A 19,927-nucleotide genomic window follows, 5' to 3' on the forward strand; every position below is an offset into this window, starting at 1 on the left:
TATATTAAAAAGGGTAAAAAAAAAAAAAAAAAAAAAAAAAGAAAAGTAATTGAGTTCATGTAAGATTTATAAAGCTTCAATGGAGACAGTCTTTTTTATGCAAGGCAATTAGATATGAACACTGGGTACAGTGGCAGGGAGATGAGCTAGTTGATCTAAGAGGTCTTTCCAGTCTCTAACTTCTGTGATTAATGTCAGCACTGGAAATGTACCAGATCAATAAAATAAATGTTAATAAAGGTTTGCAGAGGAGCTTTAGCTCACCAGGGATTGCCAAGTGCAAGCCTGATGCCAGCAACACCTCCCAATGTGTCTTTTGTAAGAGGGCCTGAGTTCTCTGAGGGGTAAAATGAGGCTGAGAGAGATGAAGTGGTGTGCCCAAGACTGACCAAGGGACTCACTGGCAAAGATAGGCCTAGCTGATTTTGGTCTCAGGCCCCTGCTACAGCTGGTTTAAATGTTTCGTTAGGTCTGATCTTTCCTCCCATTTATGTGCCTATGGTTTTTGCAGTGTCTCTGCAACACCCTGGGGATCGGTCAATGGTAGAAGAGATTGATCCAAGAATATCTGCATCTGGAATCTGAACTAAATAACACTCTGTACTTTCATGATGTAGCCAATTCACATGTCTACATATGCATTAATCACGAGGCATCTAATGTATCACATCTCCTGACACAGCCTACTTTGAGCTGGGTGTTGGGAGAGCTCCACCCCACTTGTCACCTTCATGGACCAGGTCTTTAAAGGCTTTAATTGAATTTGCAGTCCGCAAATGTGAAATGGCCATGAAGGCTGTGAGTCAGGCTGGCTCCCTGGCAGTGTGCGCAGCAGATGTACCAATTCTGAGGAAGCAGCTGTCATGGTGTAGACACAGCCACAAGCCAAAGATTAGATGGGAATCATAAAAGATGCACAGATGCTCAATGTCCATCCAGAACGGCTCTGAGCTTGGGGACTCAAAGCCCAGAAACAGTATCATAGAATCATAGAAAACGAAGCTTGGAAAGGACCTCAGAAAGTCACATCTAGTCCAACCCCTTGCTCCAAGCAAGACCAGCCCCAACTAAATCATCCCAGCCAAAGCTGTCTAGCCAGGTCTTAAAAACCTCTGGGGATGGAGAGTCCACAACTTCTCTGGGTAACCTGTTCCAGTGCTTTACTACCCTCCTACTGGGCGTTTTTCCTAATATCCAACCTAAACTTCCCTTGCTGCAACTTGAGCCCGTTGCTCCTTGTCCCGTCATCTGCCCCCACGGAGAACAGCCCAGCTCCATCCTCTTTGCAACCTCCCTGCAGGGAGTTGAAGGCTGCTATTCAATCCCCCTTCAGTCTTCTTTTCTCCAGACTAAATCAGCCCAGTTCCCTCTGTCTCTCCTCACAAGGCATGTGCCCCAGCCCCCAATCATTATTGTTGCCCTCTCCATTTTGTCCACATCCTTTCTGAAGAAAACGGATGCTTGCAGGATACGGAGAAGGAAGGAAAGAAGAGCCAAGATCGTCAAAAGTGACAGATAATTTTGGTGGCCCAACCTGAGCCTGACTTTTCTCGGGCTGGGAATGCTGCCCTTTCAGAAAGATCAGTCCCAGTTTAGGGTGTCAAGTTGGCCACCCAAAAATCATGACAGCCAAAATGACTAACCGCTAGAGACTGGCTTGGTCAGAGGGCTTTATATGATTGTTTGGAGGGGATTCTTTTGGTTCTTTATTCTCTATGCCATGCCATTATTAGGACATGTCTGTAAAGGGGTAACCGATGCAATGCCAATGGGGGGAAGGCCTGACTGGGACCTGGGACCCACTGGACTAAGACCTGTTCAAATATGGTGTCCACCCAAGGGCTCACAGTCAACAGCACTATGTTGAACATGAGGGCACTTAGTAGCACTACTACACATGCCATCCACAGCTTTAAGGGTGCATTGAGTAACTGAGCAGAAAACCTGCACTAATGGTGGTAGACACCTGACAAAAGGGGAGGAAAGAGAAAAATCCAGGCCATCCAAATCCTGAGTGGCTCTCGAATTCACAGTGAATTACATCCACTGGAAACACAACCCCAGGCCTGAAAGCAAAATACTGTCTGCAGCTGTATAAGGACGCTGGATGTAGCAAGATAGGATCTCAGTCTCACTTACATGCGCTCTTCTCATGCCTGCTGTTTCTGCCTCATTCTTCACAGCTTTTCCCAGGCAGATGGGTGTGTATGGGGTGAGGTATCGGTGAGCCTAGAGCAGACAGGCAGGAATTACAACTCATCTTGACAATTTAATATCTTTGTTTTTAGAACAGTCACTATTTGCTCTTCTACAGTACCCTTCAACTAACAACTTTGTCTTAGGTTGAGTTGGCTAAGCTCTGCATGGTATACGGGGAAGAAATGGCTTCATCCCAAGAGGCTTGATAGTCTTCATCATCACTCAAAGAAGGAACTAAAATTCAGTCATGTACCATACTGAAATCCTTGTGCTGCTCTTGGGACAACCATGGCAGACAGAGCAGGCAGAGATGGCCAGTGAAGGATTCTCCTGGTGCAGAACTAGCATAGAAAACTGACAGAAACAGTGCTATCATCTCTTAGACCAGCTACTCTCAGCAAAATGGCAAGAAGGGATGTGTTGTAAGTAGGACCAGGAAGGAGGAAGCATGACAAAGCTCTGTTTTGCTCACTCCTCTGCTGGCCTGAGGGATGTTGCACCCAGAGTTTAAGTAACGACTGTCCAGCAGCCCTAGCTTGTCTGCAGGTGGTTCCCCATTGGTATCAATCTCCAACTGGGGTCTGGCCTCTCTGCACAGTCAGGGGCTATTTCTCTTCTGTTAAGAGTCTACTTATGCTGAAGAGTTTGTAAGGTCTGTTACAGGATACACAGGCCTCTTGCCAATACTGGCATGTGGCTTGGATGAAGTGTGATCAAGACCCCTATGGTATCCCAAGCAGCATATCAGCAGCCTTTAAAGCACTCTGTGCCGGCAGCACCCAACCTTTCAGCTCCAGAGGCCAGATGAGTGGCACAGGCTGGTCCATGAGCCAAATCCCTAGTGCAGAAGGGGCCCACGTGCCTTGGCCCAGCCTCACATGCCAGGATCTGGTTCACTGCCACCTCAGTCCTGCATACCCACCCTAGCACTCAGGTCCACAATAACCAGTCCACCAGACAGTGTTCCCCAGGTCCAGAAATTTGGCACCAATTAACACTGCCACTTCTGCCCTGTCCCCAAACTTTGGACCCGTGGGGAGCCCAGCAGGCTGGAGAACAGCTCCACAAGCCAGAACTGGCTGATGGGCCAAGGACTAACATCCCTGCTCTAAACCATATGCTCAGCTGATATAAACTGGCACAGAGGCAGTGACCTGAACACAGGACAGGGAGCAAGACTACCTTTAGTCTGTTGTTGGGCAAATCGCTTCACTTCTTTTTGCCCCCTCCTATCCTTTGTCTATTTAGGGCTCTTCAAGGCAAGGATTATCACTCATTATGTATATACAGCCTGTCTAGCATGGGGTGTAGCTGGAGCCTTACAAAACTGATGTAATATAAAATATAAAATATCAGCATTTCCTCCCAGGAGCCAGAATCTCGGCTTCATACATGGCCATGGCCCTACTGACTTCCACTGGGCTCTGACAATTCACATCAGCTGAGGACCAGGCACTCTGCATTCAACTAACCTGGCTGAGCTTTTGGTGAAGACAACACAAGTGCATCAATTTACTCAGCTGCAGCTCCAGCCCCTTTGTCCTTCTTCCCCCAGCAAGCAAACCTAGTTACTGGGGGCTGTCATAGAGCACGTCAGCACTTGGCAATGATTTCCTAGATCAGAAGCCAACAGGAACCAAACAATGTCTCCAACACTGCTGGGGTGGCATGTTTAACTGGGCGGAGGGACAGGGAGCTTTTACTTGGCTTACACACGATGTAAGGCAAAGTGCATATCTCTTAAGAGCTGGCAGAAAGGCACAGAGCACAGGTTCCTATTCAGTATATCCATCTGCCCCAGTGGGAACAGGAAAGAAATTCCTGTTCTATATTATCAAATGTCATTGTTACTCAGAGAAAAACAACACACCTTTCTGGCTCCCCTAGCCAGACTGACCAGCATGTGTAACTGGACAAACTGGAGTCTGTCTAGATGCATACAACGTGGGGAGACATTAAGAGCCTGTGCTGCTTGAAGGGTGCATCTTTCAGACGATGTAAAACCTACCTAGCTCATAAAAACCCACGGACTTTTTGCACGAGAAGGGGCATCGACCCTTTTTGCATGTTTCAGGCCCAATCCTGTCAACAGGACTTGAGTGCTAAGTGCTGTGCCCCTATGCAGGTACAAGTGCACCTCCCCTTTTAGGCAGGCAGGTAGGCTACATATGGCCAACTTTAGTTGCGACACATAGGGCGCATTACACAGATTTTAGGTTCACAATTCATCTCGTCCTTCTGAGCAGGCTCAGAAGGGATCCACTCCGTCCACTTGTGCTCTGTGGTGATCCTATCCCACCTCAGTGGTTAAGCCACTTCCCCAGGAAGTGGGAGACCCAAATTCTAGGTCGCCCTCCTCAGCCTAGAGGGGGTTTGAACCCATCCCTCCCGCCTACCAGGGCAGTGGGTGGCCACAAAGGCTAGGCAGGGCCAGAGCACCCTCCACTCTCTGTTGAAGACAGCCCACTGGTTGGCAAGGATGGCTGCAAGGGAGAGGGAGCCTGGCTATGTCTCAGAGTTGAGGGCGCTGCCCTCATAGGGAAGGTACCACCACTGCTATCTACCCTTTTTGTCCAATGAGTAATTCACGCCAAATGCACCCACTGGGCACCACTTACCAGCCTAACAGAGTCTGGGCCTTAATGACCCAAGCTCTTTGTGTCAGGAGGTTAAGACACATGAGCAAAGTCAACTCGGGTCCACTGAACTAACAAAGGATGCAACCATTGCCCCCTCTGGGAGCACTGCAACTGCACCTGGCCCTCCCAATGCCACCCTAATTGACAGTGCTCCCAATCTAGAAATAACCCAAAAGTCCTTGCCGCCAGCAATAACACTTGAGAGCACTGTGCTACCTTGCAGTATCTTCCACTAGATGTGTCTGTGTGGCATGCCAGAGACAAGGTGGGGTCCCTGGTAAACAGGGCCAAAATACAGCTGGAACTCGAGCTATGTGGAAGTCTGTCTGGCTGTGGGTGCAGCTGTTTTCTTCAATAAGCAGGTTGTGTTTGAGGAAGACTATGATTTTCCACAGTGGGACAAGAGAATCTATGAAAAAAGGGCTTCAGGAATCCCAGAAGGGATTGGTCCAAGCACTACTACACATGGGAGGATTAAAGCAATTCGGAGTTTAAGAGTGTCAGAAAGCAGACCGGCTCACCCCTTGTAAGGGCAACCAGCTATTTCATGCAGCCAGGTGCTCTGTGAAATTGCTCACTGTGTGAAGACAAGTCCTGCCTCACTCAGATATTGCCCCTGTTGAATATCTGTCAGGCCCTGTACTTTCTGTCCCTATGCTATAAGCCTGTAACACAGAAGGAGAATCAATCCACTGCTGACTTTTAAGGCACACTGAATAAAGCTGCTCCTATTTCTTGTCTGCATGTGCACTCTTCTCAAGCTGCAAGTGCAGTGACCTTACCTCACCCAGATCACCCCACCCCTCCGCCCACAGCGTGCTTGTTTTGTCTTAATCTGACAATTCTTCGGGTAAATCGGCTTAACAAGCTGCAAGGCCTGCTCCAGTGACAGCAAACTCAGCATTAAGCAGCCCTCTGTTAGCTTGGCACCGTCTTCAAAGCCGCTCTCCTGTAGGAAACGAGACCCGCAGCCCTCGCTTGGCGCTGAGGGGAAGCCAAGAGCAGGTGCCTTAATTAAAACCACTTGCTGTAGGACTGAATTTCAAGGAGGGGTCTTCCTCCCTTGCCAGGACACACAAACCTTGGGAATGGCCTCGGTCAGGGCATAGCTGGCTTTGTCACTAAGCCACACTTTCTCCTTGGGAGAGAGACCTGCGCAGATGGCCTGCAGCTCCGTCAGGATCGACTCATACGGCACCACCTGGATTTTAAACTCAGGCTCCAGGGTGGAATCGAGTTGCAGATGCTCCCTCACAGCCGGGTCTGTCATGCGGTCGCCATCAATAAACAGCCTGCAGGAATATATCGAGAGGGAGCACATGAGTGCCGGTCAGATGGGAAGGGAGGGTTGCAGGGGAATCCTGCTGTGCTGGTGACATTTTATCAGTAAATGCCTTTTCTGTCCACTAAAAGTAGTACTTCAGGCCATCTGACCTCCAAGCACTTTGCACCTCACTCTGAAATACAGCCTCAGCCCTCCCCAGGAGGTGCATGTCCTCTGTTTCACAAAGGGACATTGAGTCGCAAAACATACATATAGTACAACAGTGGGGGGCTGCTTTTTTGGCCCCGCACCCACCCTAAGAGCCACTCTGATCCTCTTCCCCAGCCCAACCTGCTGTCCTACTTTCTGCCCCCTGCCTTGTGCTCCGTGCCTGATTTGCTGCTCTGCTTTCTGTGCCATTCCCCAATCTGCCATGCGCCACACACAGAGGCTGCCTGAGCCACTTGTGGTGCCCATGTTGCAGGTTGGCCGCCCCTGTAGCACTACACTGCAGTTATGAACAGAACCCCCGGGGCCGGGTGCTAAGCATTAGGCCAGGGGTCAGCAACATACAGCTTGTGAAGCCTGCTGAGCTGGAGGGCATTCCCTTGCCCGTGCCCACAATGAGGCTAGCTAGCAAGGAGCTGTGCCAAGGCCAGGCAGCTTCCAGCTGTGCCTACACTGCAGCCAGGGTTGGGGGAGATCAGGGAGAAGTTGCAGCGGTGCAGATGCCATTTGTAGATGCCCAGCCCCAGTGCAGCTCTCCATGGGTTGGAAGCTATGCCTGTGCTGCAGCCAGGGAGCAGGGGGCCAGGGAGACATGGCAGTGGTGCTGGTACAGGCACAGCTCCCAGCTGCATGGATCTGGGGGCACGGGTGAAGCCCCACAAATGCAGAAGCTACAAGCCCATGTTGGACTGGAATCTGGTTGTTCTGGCCTGGGCTTGTTGAAGATTGCCAGCCTCTGCATTAGACCGTGCACGTTTGGCAGGCAGTGTGATGTACCCTAACAATCCCAGAGTCAGCCATGAAGCCTGTTGCAAGAAACAGGATCAGGGGCGCAGGTCAGTGCTCAAACTCCTGGACACAGAAGCAAGAGATGCTGTGGTTTTTAAATGGCGCTGGTGAATCACCTCCTGGAATTGCCCCAGGGGGATAAGTTCTCTTGCATCTGTATCTGGGGCAAATGCTCTGGACACCACAAAGATCAGAAAGGGCTTTGCATAGTCCTGTTTTTACAGATGGAGAAAGTGCAGCACAAAGAGACAAAAGCATTTTGCCTTGGATCACCCAGCCAGCTGCACAGACAAGAACATAATCAAATCTCCCTGACCCACCCATTCTCCTGCTGCAGTGAGATAAAAAATGCTAGGGAGGGGCATTGCAAAGGCAATTTAAAGAGACACACACAATGCCAGAACCAGGCTCGGGGAGAAAACCGGCTTGGATCCTCAGGCAACCATTAGACGAGATAAGGAAGGGGGGCAAACACAAATACCTGATGCTGTTAATTCCTATGATGGCATAAGCAAAAAATACGGGATTGTATTCAACATCGGAGCCTCGGAGATTGAACAGCCCTAGAAGGAGAGAGCCCATAATTATAGCCCTGTCTTCATATTTAAGATCAACAGTATTAAAGGAAAAAAAAAAACAGACTGAGGTTGTAATCCAAGCTGACAGTAACACACTAGGGCTTCAAGCCCGGCACCAGTGCCTGCAATCCTCATTGCTTTATTGGAAGTAACCGACTTTCACCGCAAGATGGCACTGGAGCCATAGCTACCAAGCTAACAGATCTTATACCCACATCTAAAGACAGGGACTAGTTTGCAATTATCTAGTATATCACAGGGGCAAGCAGGCTGCGAAGTGTCCATGAAAAACTCCCATGCTAAACCTACCTAGCCAAGAAGGTAGTTCTAGCAGACAGCATTTTTGGTACAGGAGAAAGCAAATGCCCTAATACTCCAAAGTGGCCTTTGCTTTGGGTACCCTGCATTTCAGACCCTGGGCGGCTTTGATTTTCAAAACTGCTGTTCACCTTCAGCCACAGGTGAGAAGCTGGGTGTTCAGCAACTCCAGAAGTCATGCTGAGCCCTCTGACTTGGAGGGGTCAGTCCCCTTTTGGAAATGTTCACTAAGGGATAAGGAACAGCACGTGTATCTCCTAAATGCTAGGCTGGCACGGCACCCTGAAGGCTGTGTGATTTCAGTAGCATAAAAAACAATATATTGCTTCTGTCCCTGGGAGAGAAAAGGTAACCCGAAAGAAGCAGAGCCCCACAGACCTCTATGCTGAAGGGGTAGTTATGTGTCTGCCAAGCCAAATGAAGGTCCCCATACAGTGAGGAGGTGTTGGTGTCCTCTTCAGCATCACCCCCTCACCTGCAGAAGCTGTCCCAGATTTGAAAATTACAAAATGCAATGGCTAAATATATGGGGGGAGGGAGGGTTCAAACACGGGAAGGGAAGAGGGAACCAGACCAGCACCTGGCAATAAGCATCTCCTATGATCTCTCTGTATGCTACTATTAGTCTTTCCCAAACCCCCTTCTTCATGGTCAGCCCTTGCCACGTATTGAGGCTGTAACCACCTGAGAGCTGGGATCTGTCCCTGCTTTAACTGGAAAGCAGTGTAAATATCGAAAGAAAGAAGCCATTCTCTGCTAATTGAGGGCTCCCTAGGGTAGCATTCACTGCTATCAGATGCATTTCCCTTTCAACACAGGAGGCCCTGGGCTTACTTATAGAAATGCATACGTGTTGCACTGACTGTACTTGTGACCGCAGCAGCAGCATCAGGTGTGTTGTTTCCACAGTGGAGCTGAAATTTTGTCCGGGTCATTTGTACTCCCAAGCACGTGCTGCTCATGACATAGCATGTCAAACACACGAAGCATGAAGCACACAAAGCTCAAACAATGCTAGCGCTGCTGAGCACAGCTCTTGTTGCTCTTCCTCAGGTATGGTCCTGACAAGGCAACGGCAGAACACAGGTGTCTCCACCAGGGTGTATTCTAGGCTCAGTCTGGGGTTCACAGATATTATGCTCGCTCATTAGGCAGCAATTATAGTCTCCTCGGGCCTGTTCTGGCCTTGCTCTCACCAGTCCAGCGGACCTCTGAGGCTTGGGATAGAGGCCAAAACAGGATAAAGTGCTGGGTACACTAGGATCCCATGACCCACGGGGAATCTCCTGCTGGTGCTTGGTCAGTGCTTCATCCCCACTTGTACTCAGTCTAACCCAGAGTCAGACATGTCCACCCTCACCAAGTTTGCAGAGGAGGAGTAGTAGATATGCTGGAGGGTAGGGCTAGGGTTCAGAGGTACCTAGACAAATTGGAGGACTGGACCAAAAGAAATCTCATGAGGTTCAGTAAGGAGAAGTACAAAGTCCTGCACTTCGGACGGAACAATCCCATGCACCAGTACAGGCTGGGCACCGACTGGCGAAGCAGCTGCTCTGCAGAAAAGGACCTGGGGGTTGCAGTGGACAATAAGCTGAGTATGAGCCAGCAGCGTGCACTTGAGAAGGAGGCTAATGGCATGCTGTGCTGCATTAGTAGGAACATTGCCAGCAGATGAAGGGAGGTGATTCTTCTCCTCCATTCAGCACTGGTGAGGCCACATCTGGAGTCCTGTGTCCAGTTTAGGCCCCCCACTACAGAAAGGATGTAGGCAAATTGGACAGATTCCAATGGAGGACAACAAAAAGGGTTTGGAGGCTGAGGCACATGATGTATGAGGAAAGGCTGAAGGAACTGGGCTTATTTAGTCCAGAGAAGAGAAGACTGAGGGAAGATTTAATAGCAGCCTTCAACTCCCTGCAGGGGGGTTGCAAAGAGGATGGAGCTGGACTGTTCTCAGCGAGGGAAGATGACAGGACAAAGAGCAACGGTCTCAAGTTGCAGCAAGGGAAGTTTATGTTAGGTATTAGGAAAAACTGTCTCACTGGGAGGATAGTAAAGCACTGGTACAGGTTACCCAGAGAGGTGGTGGACTCTTCATCCCTGGAGGTTTTTAAGACCAGGGTAGACAAAGCCCTGGTTGGGATGATCTAGTTGGAGACGGTCTTGCTTGGAGCAGGGGGTTGGACTAGATGTGACCTCCTGAGGTCCCTTCCCACCCCCATTGTCTGTAATTCTGTGAAGTGGGGACTAGCAATGGACCCACTGGGTCATGTTACAGGAGTCTGCACACTGAAGAGAGAGAGCTGGGGCCTAGTTTCAGCACATGTGAAAGCTACCAAGAGCCTTGTGGAAAGCATGTGCATGTACACTAGCCTGAGAGACTCATGCTGCCGGTGACACCTTGTGAGCAAAGAGACACTAACAGCTTTGCTGTGGTAATGGCACCCTTAGCTGGAAAGGCTTCAAGAGTTTAAAACAGCTGCCTTGTTCCAGAGGTAGTGAGGGAAAGGTGGCAAGGACTACAGAGTATCTAGAATATCTCATCAGTCAGTTCCTTCCTCAAGCTGCCTGGGTTTAATACACGACCTCCCTTTCCCTTGTCTCCTGGGCTGTGTTTCAAGTGTAGTGAGTGATTTGCTGCAGACATAGAGCCAAGATCTGCTCCCAACTCCTCTGAATTTACATCACCATGAGTGAGAGCAAAACTGTTGGGCCCCTGGAAATGAATGCTCACCACTTATGCCTGTCTCACAGCTGCATCTGATACAAGTTAATCAACACACAACATGCAAACCCCTGGCATAATCTCCGCCTCTTGGCACTGGCTCCCTCTCTCCTGTCCCAGCCACGAGGGAGAGTTATGTTGAGATGGATACGGATAGCTAACAACCCAGGCAGGTGGGATACTTGCATGCTACTTCATCCAAGGCTGTAACCACAAGCCACGGGACCTTTCTCTCAGCCATCTTCAGGCGCAGAATTGTGATCTTCTCTTTCCAACCCACCCCTGCAAAATACACAATACAGACATTGTCTGAGGAGAGGTTTGTTCTTTAACTGCATGTGCTACAGTTCCTCTGTTACTAGGAATAAAAACAGAAGGGAACAGCCATGATGCATGGTAAAAAAAAGACCAGAATTTCAGCAGAGCCAAACAACCTATTGTTGACCCGCTCCCCTTCCCCTTCCCCTTCCTTTATGGACACAGCTGGGTCTCAAACTAAGTGTTCCCTTTTCCCAAAGCCATATTTTTAATGCACCCAGCTCTATGGTCTCCAGACTCCAAAAACTTGTTTCTGGTTTTCAGAAAACCTGGAAGAGAATAAATGGAGTCTTGTTAGATCCTTAATTTAATCAGACTTTTCTGGGCTGCTGTCAAACTTCTCACGTCATTTTAATGGGGAAAGAAAGGACAAAGAAAGGATTGAAAGAGAATCCAGCCCAAGGTTTGATCCCACTGACCTGTGTAACTGAGACCCAGGGTGATCAGGGGTTTGCAAGGTCGCTGAGGGCGATCTACCCAGACCACATCAATGAGGTTCTCTGAGACTGGCACGAGTGTGTGGCCAGCACTTCTCAGGACTTTGGACATCCTCTTCCACTGATCTGCCAAAGGGGAGAGAGTTCAGAGCTGGCTACAAAGGCAAACAGTGAAATGCTAATGTCCCCTCTTTGTGAGGGGAAGCTGGAAAAGTCTGAGCTTTCTCCTTCCCTTTGGCTTGCTTTTCCTCTCCCAAAGCACATAAGACGACAACAAGATCTCCATCCTTGGAGGTTTTAGGACCTCCGCTGACCTCCCTGGACCCAGCCTTTGGAGGCTGGAAGCAACTACATACACTAGACTCCTAATGCCCAACTTCTCCCCACAGGCCCAATCCACAAACAGTGGTGTCAATGAAATGATTCCATCATCTCAAAAAATATGGCTAGGGGCCCACATTTTTATGGGATATAGCATATATCCTAGACACCCACATACTCTAGCCACACAAGGACTAGACTGACAGGCAGACCCTGAAGGTTCAGTGAAAATTGAACTTTCTAACCTAGGGACCAGATGCTGGGTCATGCAGCGTAGACAAGACGTACATGCCAGAAAGACGGCAAATGCAAGGAGGAAGATGGCTATTGACTCTGCCTCTTATGAAGGTCTTGGGTATACCTGTGCTCAAGTCCTGCACCTCTGACCTTATGCCTGGGATTAGGTAGGCATGACCAGGAAGCCACGCAAAGCCTTTGTCTCCTTACGCAATCCTGCTGTGTACAATTTATTTCGCGCTCCAGCAAGATGCAGCCATTGCAGCTACTGACAGGATCCTAAAGAACCTGAAGGTTTATTTTGTAGCATGCCGATGTACCTCTTTGGGGACCTAGTGATACCTTCAAGCAATATTAGCCAGAACCTGATGCATACAGTAACTGATTGTCCCTGGGTCAATCACACCTACTACACAGTGGTGGCCATGTAATAGGTGACTGTCTATTACACAGTCACCTCTGAGCTGGAATGCAGCAGCTTTTAACAGTTTCATCACGTACACTGAACCTGGGAAATGAGGATGGATCCTCCATCCTCCTAAAACCCCTGGGAATCTTCAAGTAAGCAGAATCGAATTCCCCCAAGCTAGACGGAAGCGCACGAACTTACCAGCTGATATGATGAAAGGGTCCACTCCAACTTTGGAGCCCTCTGGGAGCACACTCACTAGCCAGTCCTCCTGAGAAGGAGTATCCTTCACCCCTAAAGGAGAGAGAGAGGGTTTAAATAGCATTCAAAGAGCGAAGGATGCAGCAGTGGTGTCTATGGACCTTTCCAATACAGCCCATGCCAACAGCAAAGTCACAGTTTCAAGCACATGCGAAGGTATGCCTAGAATGATCGGGTTGGGGCTGGTCCTGCTTTCAGCAGAGGGTTGGACTACATAATCTCCTGAGGTCCCTTCCAACCCTCATTTTCTGTGATTTTATGATATGCATGTGGCATCTCCTACAGATACACAAAGCTATTCCTGCCATCTCCCTTTTGAAAGAAACTCTAACGCTGTGAAGGGCACTAGACTGGCATGAGTGCCCTCAGATGCTCTGGCATCCACTAGCCAGACTATACAGAGTCTCCGCATAGCTCGCGATGTGCATCAATAGCATGGACTCCCACTCACCCATCTTCATGAGTGTCCAGTTGCTGTCCATTTGACTGGCTGCCTGCAGAAAGTAGCGTCCATCCGTCCACATGGCTGCATTCTGCTCGGTTATAATGGCAGTACCTGGGTGGAGAGTATAACAGCAGCATAATGGGGAGCAAGGAAAGGGGAATGTTTCTTGTTATCAGAATCCAGGCAGGCAGAGACTAATGTGTTTGGTACCTCATTCGCAGGTCTAACACCGTACTAATAGGAACATGGACTGTTGCATCCAATTAAGCTGCAAACCCCTTTAGAGTCCTGCATCGGACAGTCTACAGCAGGGGGCTGAACATATCTTTCCAGCCCCTTCAGACTGGTTTGGCTTAAGCCCAGCCCAGCCATGCCAACCCACTAGCCTGCCAACCCAGGGCTACTCTGACCTGGCTCAACATGCTGCAGAGTGGCTGACTAGGGCATGAGGATGCGCATCTACACATGCATTGCAACACAGTAAATAATTTCACCATAGGATAGCACTTGTGTTGGGCAGTACTAGCCTACAGCAGAGTTAATTAGTTTACTGCAGCCTAATAGCACCTCATGTGTAGACACTGACACTTTACTGAGGATCTAGTCAGGTCCACAGTAAAAGTCCCATGCAGATGTGCCCACTGTGAATGAACCAAATCCCTCTTTCCAGAATTACTGTGACTGGGCAACAGGTTGGGCACAAGAGACTGGAGCTCAGCACTAACACAGTCCCTGCCCTGTCCCAGTAAACAAGACAGAGTGGAAGAAGGGAAGCAAGATTAACTTCATTTTAGGGTGCAAAGCTGTGGTGGCACGGATAATATCACAAGGTACCAAAGAAACAGGAACTGAAGTCAATGGGATCATTCACATGCTTCAGTGACAGCATGTGTTTATATCACTTGCTAGATCAAGGGCAAAGATGTTAAGAGACTTGATCAAGGTTATAAAGGAAGTATGTGGCAGAGGTGGGATTTGAACCCAAGTCTCCCGAGTCCTAGGCCCAGCCCTACAAGTGGCTGTTTTCTCTCTTACAAATAGACCTTGCTGGAGGACAACTTCAAAGCCCCATCTAAGCTCACCAAAGCCTTTTTAAGCTGCTTGAGCCCAAACCGTTTTAAAATAAAAGCTTTCATTCAGCACATGCTGTCTGAGCCCAGGACAGACCAAGCCGGAAACATCAGGTCCTAGAGGCAGGAACAAAGCGTTTCCAAATACAAGGAGAGGATTCAAAGCAGAGAAAGGAAGGATGTGAGGAAGCCACCCACAATGCATGAAGTAACCGGGGGGGGTGTTTTATACAGGTACCACCCTGCTGCTCTGTATCCTTAGCACTGTTCTCGCAAGGAGCTAAATGTGCTCGACAGAAATTAATGAAGGAAGCCTCACAACGCTGCACACTAAGTCAGTGTTATTGGTTAGGGCCAAATTATGGCTGGGAAAAAAAAGAGGTGTGGGGAGGTTAAGGGACTTGCCAACAATCACACACAACAAGTATGTTGCAGAGGACAGAGCCCAGATCCTCCGACTTCCTGTCCCGTGCCTCGGCCAAGAGAACATCCTGTCCTCCTGGAAGATAAGCAAACTCTTCCCAACAGCTCCATTTCCCAACTCAGTACTTCTGGCACTCGCCTCATTGGGAGGAGACTGGAAGGGTCTCGCACGCCTTGTTTACCCTCGATCCTAGCTCTGACAGCGAATGCAAAATCTGTTCAAGCGAGAAGAAATACATGCAAGGCACAAGCACCCCGTGGAAGAGTTAACAGGACTTGCCTTCATACGAGGTTCACTCAGGGTTCAACCTTTTATGAAAGCACTGATATTACGTCATTCCAGCTGGTGGCCAACTCGTAATTTTGCAGATGCCGAAATGGGAAGGGAAATGTCCCAACATGTTGGTTAGGTTTGTCTTTCCACCCTGCGTACAAGCTGTGCATTAGACTTGCTTCTGCACAAGGGGGAACATGGATTCAAATAACTACAAAGGTTCGGTACCTGCAGAGCCATCAAATCCAGAGATAAACGCCCGCCGGCAGTCACAGGGCGCAATGTACTCGCTCTGCAAAAATGAGAGATGCAGTAATTAGTGTCCAAAAAAATATCGGCGGATGAGAATGACTTTGATCAGCTCCGTTTCTCTCTGAAAGGGTTCGAATGAGAGACAGAAACATGTTTCACCCCAAGCTCCCTCCTGCAAGACACTGAATGATGTGCGATTATTTTATATTGATATCCGGTGATTTCTTTTTCAACCCCCCAGCCCTTTTCTCCCACAACCATCTAGAAACACTGATGTGCTTCAGAGTTTGCAGATGTTTATTTCGTAGCCAGCCTCCTCTTTTGGCAACAAACAGCTCCTGCCTTTGAAGCTTCAGCGGGAGAGGAAAAGCACACACAAGCACTCCTTGATCTCAGGAGGCGAGAGTACACACTGCATTAAAGCTTTAAACTTGGCTCCGTTTATTGATGTCCCTCTAGCTGGAGCGTACAAGCAGCACTTGAAATCTCTCCCTCCCCGTAAAACAATGCCATTAAAAGGAAACCGTCAGGGTGTTGGGCCAGAAGGCTTTTAAGCCCTTAGGGCAAGACATCAATCCTCTCACCTTTCTGTCCCCCATTCACATCCAGCCCAAGCCAGTACTAATCAAAGGTACTGATTATTATCACTGCACAGGTGATTCCCAATGTGAAGCAAGGTGTGCAGGAAGGGGTTGGGAAAGAGAAGGGAAACTTGAGGCTAGATCAAAGGTTGACACTACAGTTGGCAGGCATGGGCACCTTTTTTTCTTTCTGCGCACACAGCAAAAATCCCTAAAGATCTAAAACAGCTGAGGAGGTAGAAATACCCAGAATCCAGAGCCTGCTGCCAAAATGAAAAGAGAAAACTGATTGCTCTTGGAACCAGCCAGCACATCCTGGATTGGGATCCTGTTCCTGTACAATCAGAGGTCAGCATGGCTCGACTTGTTTTTAATTAACCTGCCCCATTCAAACAAACAGCTTAGTCCTAGCCAGCAGCACCAAGGCTGGAGCTCTCGTCCCCGGTTCGAAGTAGCTGCAAAGATCCCCCTGCAAGAGTCTGCAAAAGGAGCAACAGAGAACCATCCCCTCCCTTCCCGATTCTGCTGCGGCACCAAACGGCCACGAACAGAGCAGAAAGGTTAAACTTCAGGGGCCTGATTTCTCCATTCGGTCCGGCTCCTGGTGCACGTGGCGGAGGGGGAGAACAGCACCTGGCTGATGCAGCTGGCAGCGCACCCGCTCAAAATCCGCCAGGACTTTTATCCTCCAAAAATCTTTCCCTAAGTTTCAAACACAAGCTATTGAAAACTGAAGAGCCTGGGAAAAGTGATGGGGCAGGAAGAGGGCTCAGAAGGCTCCTGATTTAGCAGTGTCTTTCCATCACTTCCTGTGATAACTGCAACGCCTGCTAAAGCCAACACTGTGCACCTGTAAATGCCAAGCACCATGTGGAGCTGCTGCCCACCAAAGCCAGCCAGATGATGGGAGCTCCACTTGTGGCTTCCCTGAACCTCATACTCACCCCTACCCCGATCAGGCCCTTCACGGCTGCCCCCCACCACACCTGCTGCGTTCCTGTCAGCCAGCAACATGCCCCGAGGGAAAGCAATGGCCCCATCCTGGCAGCACCCCATCCAGAGGGCACTCTGCATTGAGTAACCCCTTTGAAGTCAAAAGGATCACTCACATGAGTGAACATGTGCAAGGTCAGGCCCTAGAGCAGTGAAATCTGCTGGATTTGCTGTCCAGTAGCAGGTGCGGTGCCTTCTAGCTCCAATGCAGCACAGCAGTCGGGACAGTCCACTGTACCCTCCGGACTGACCCTGACCCAGGACTATTTAAAGCAAACCCTACCGCATACCTTGGGGATGGATCCATGCTCACTGCAGCAAGGTCAACACCACTGTGAAAGCCAGAATAGGTCAGGGCAGGCTGTGGAAAACTGCACACCATGCTGAGCAGAGGGCACTTCTATCCACCCCAACATGGTGCAGTGGTTACTAGTTGTGGAAGACCAGCCTGACGGGATGGTCAAAGACAGGACGATAGCAGTGTTGGGGTGGGAGTGAATCGAGTCATGGTGGAGCCCGGGCCAAAATCGCCCATCCAAACCCAACTCAATGCATAACCTCCTTCCATGACACCCCCTGACATATCCAACTGGAACAGTCCCCAGCTTCAAGGAAATACAAACCCCAGATCCACTTTGAACTACATGGGTCTATCAAGCTATAGCCACTACAGTCGGTGTCATGATACATATCCTGACAAATGCAACATGGCAAATCATGGATTTCTCAAGATCCTTACCAAACTGGAAAAAAGAAAAAAACAGGAAAAATATTTGGTTTGGTCAGAGAGACATACACGTTTAAAAAAATTGTTTGATGAAACGGGGAGGAAAATAAGGAATTTAATTTTGGTCCAACCCCCAACATTTTGTTCAATCCAAAAATGAAATGTTTTATTTCACTTCCAAATTCTTTAACCGTTTTCAACACTTTCTTTTTTTTTTTTTAATTTAGGCCAATTTTTAAACAAATAATGCCATTTCAATAGGAAAAAAATCAAAAAGTTTTATTTGAAAAAATGTTCAAAACAAGAGAGATTCCTAAATGAAATCTCTCACTTCCAAACGGCTGAAACAAACTGTCCCCGTGTTATCAAAACTTCCCTCCGTTATGTTCCAGCCACAACAGCTTGCTGAATTCAAGCCAATTCTGTGAACAGTTGCAGTCTCTCAAAACCCATTTTTGTCCGGTTATACTATTCATCAGAAATATTCCTGCCAGGTCTATGACTAACAGCTAGACTGGGATTGTCAAAGGAACTAAAATGAACTGTGTGTACTGTGGGAGACTGGCACCTGCTTCCTTTGGTTCATAGAAGAAGCTCAGCCCTCTCTTTTGTGCCATGGGCTGAGAAACTGGAGTGCCTTACCCCCACTGGCACACTGGGTATATTGGCTCAGGACAGATCTTTTGACCTTTTTGACCCAACGTCCAATCTATGGGAGTCGTCTCATGGACTTCAGTGGGTGTTCACCTGGCATCTCCCCCACTTTAACAAGCTGGTTCACAAGGACGCTGACTATTCCCTCCGATCTCCTACCACCAGTTTAGAGCTATGCTATGGCTTTGGGGTCCAAAATCAAAGTGAATGGTGCAGCCAAGATCCAGCGCTGGCTAAAATGGTCATAAATTCCAGGGCAGCCTCAGGAAAGTCAGAGCTTCTGAGAGAGGCCAACTCGGTTCCTCACACCAAGTAAATGTGAGAAGCTCATGAATTGGATTAACGTTTTAATAGGAGCTGTGCTGCAATGTTCTGGATGGTAAAATGCAGATGATGCCACAACCCACTAAGAAAGGGAGCTGGGGATACATCACACACCACAGGAGAAGGGTTTTAAGGTTCACCCTAAGCTGAACTCCTGGAAACTGCAGCTCAACACAATCTATCAGGAGCCTGCAGCTCTCTCCTGGTACAGTGGCTGGAAATGGGGCAGCTCTCACAGCAGAGACCTCCTAGACACAAACCAAAAGGCCACATAACAAGCAGCTTTCATCAATCACTTCCTTCCACTCTATTTTGTTCTGTACAGAAACCTGAACAAATGGCCCAGCAGGGCGTGAAACCGTGGGGTTCCTTGCATTACTGCATTCACTGTCGGAAACACCAATATGGGGGTGGGGGAGAGGGAAAGGAGCCCTGCAGGAGGCACCCCTTCACATATGTGACCACATTTAAACTTTGACCAAATGAGCCCAGAGTTACGTGTGGGCCAAGACAGAGCCTGAAGCACAAGCGTGCTGACTAGCAGCAGGGGAACCCTTCACCTACTGCACCTGGCTGCCAGGCCAGTCTCCTTAAAGGAAATATGTCATTACTGTGTTCCCAGGGCCCAGTTCAAGCTGCTTTGCACTCTGTGTCCACGTCTGCACAGTACTTGCCTGCCAAGCACACAGATTCAGGAGCTTTTAACATGCATTTGCACAGATGTTAAGGGACAATCTTGGAGCCTAGTCAAGGGAAGATCAGGCCCTTTCAGATCTCAAATGCTGGAGGGATAAAACACTCCTATAACACAGATTCTGAAAATGGAGGAGAGCCTATGGAGACGGTGAGAAAGGGGTCAACAGTTTGAAGTTGTGGTCTAAATCCCTACCATTCACCAAGGCAGCCTTAAGTGCAGGAGACGGAGACACCCAAGCATCACGGCAACCATGATTAAACTCCCAAGACAGAAGCCCTGGGATGACCTCCTGCACCTGGTACAGAGAGGAGGACAGCTGGAGAGACAGGGCCCCAGATGTGAAGATACAAGAGACATGGGACCTGCTCCCTAGGGCAGCAGTTCCCAAGCCATGGGTCGTGATCCCAAATGGGGTCCCAACAGCAGCAGATGGGGTTGGGGGATTCTGCTCTCTCCCATGCCATGTCCTGCTCGCTGAGCTGCAGAGGCCCAGGGAAGGACAACAGGGAAGGAAGCCCCAAGCCCACAGTGGGCATCCCACATCCTCCCCACACCTGTGGGTCCACTCTGGCCATGCCACCAGTGGGGGAAGGGACACGGGCGGGGGGCCGGGAGCCAGGCTCTGCACTCCAGCCTCAGCAGCTGCTGCTACCTACGGGCAGCAGCTGGGACTCAGGCACTGCTGCGGTGGGCGGGCAGGGGCTGCAGGTCCTGGCCCTGGGGCACCGGGGGGGGGGGGTGCAGATTGGGATTGAGGAGCACCA

The 19,927-nt window shown here is 49.3% G+C and overlaps 1 protein-coding gene across 1 annotated transcript in view; it reads right to left on the bottom strand.

The window, feature by feature from the left end:
• The window catches only part of XPNPEP1 (X-prolyl aminopeptidase 1), a 38,924-nt gene that overhangs the window by 14,642 nt on the left and 4,355 nt on the right, over positions 1 to 19,927 (bottom strand). The window contains exons 3-10 of the mRNA XM_019502778.1: positions 15,164 to 15,227; positions 13,175 to 13,279; positions 12,664 to 12,756; positions 11,478 to 11,621; positions 10,927 to 11,022; positions 7,601 to 7,682; positions 5,920 to 6,130; positions 2,140 to 2,229 (exon numbers count right to left, since the gene is read on the bottom strand). Of these exons, the coding sequence (XP_019358323.1) occupies positions 2,140 to 2,229; positions 5,920 to 6,130; positions 7,601 to 7,682; positions 10,927 to 11,022; positions 11,478 to 11,621; positions 12,664 to 12,756; positions 13,175 to 13,279; positions 15,164 to 15,227 (885 nt within the window). The remainder of the gene's footprint in view (positions 1 to 2,139; positions 2,230 to 5,919; positions 6,131 to 7,600; positions 7,683 to 10,926; positions 11,023 to 11,477; positions 11,622 to 12,663; positions 12,757 to 13,174; positions 13,280 to 15,163; positions 15,228 to 19,927) is intronic.

Source organism: Gavialis gangeticus, unplaced genomic scaffold (genome assembly GCF_001723915.1).
Source record: "Gavialis gangeticus isolate Ggan-Ray unplaced genomic scaffold, GavGan_comp1, whole genome shotgun sequence".
Classification (NCBI taxonomy): Eukaryota; Metazoa; Chordata; order Crocodylia; family Gavialidae; genus Gavialis; species Gavialis gangeticus.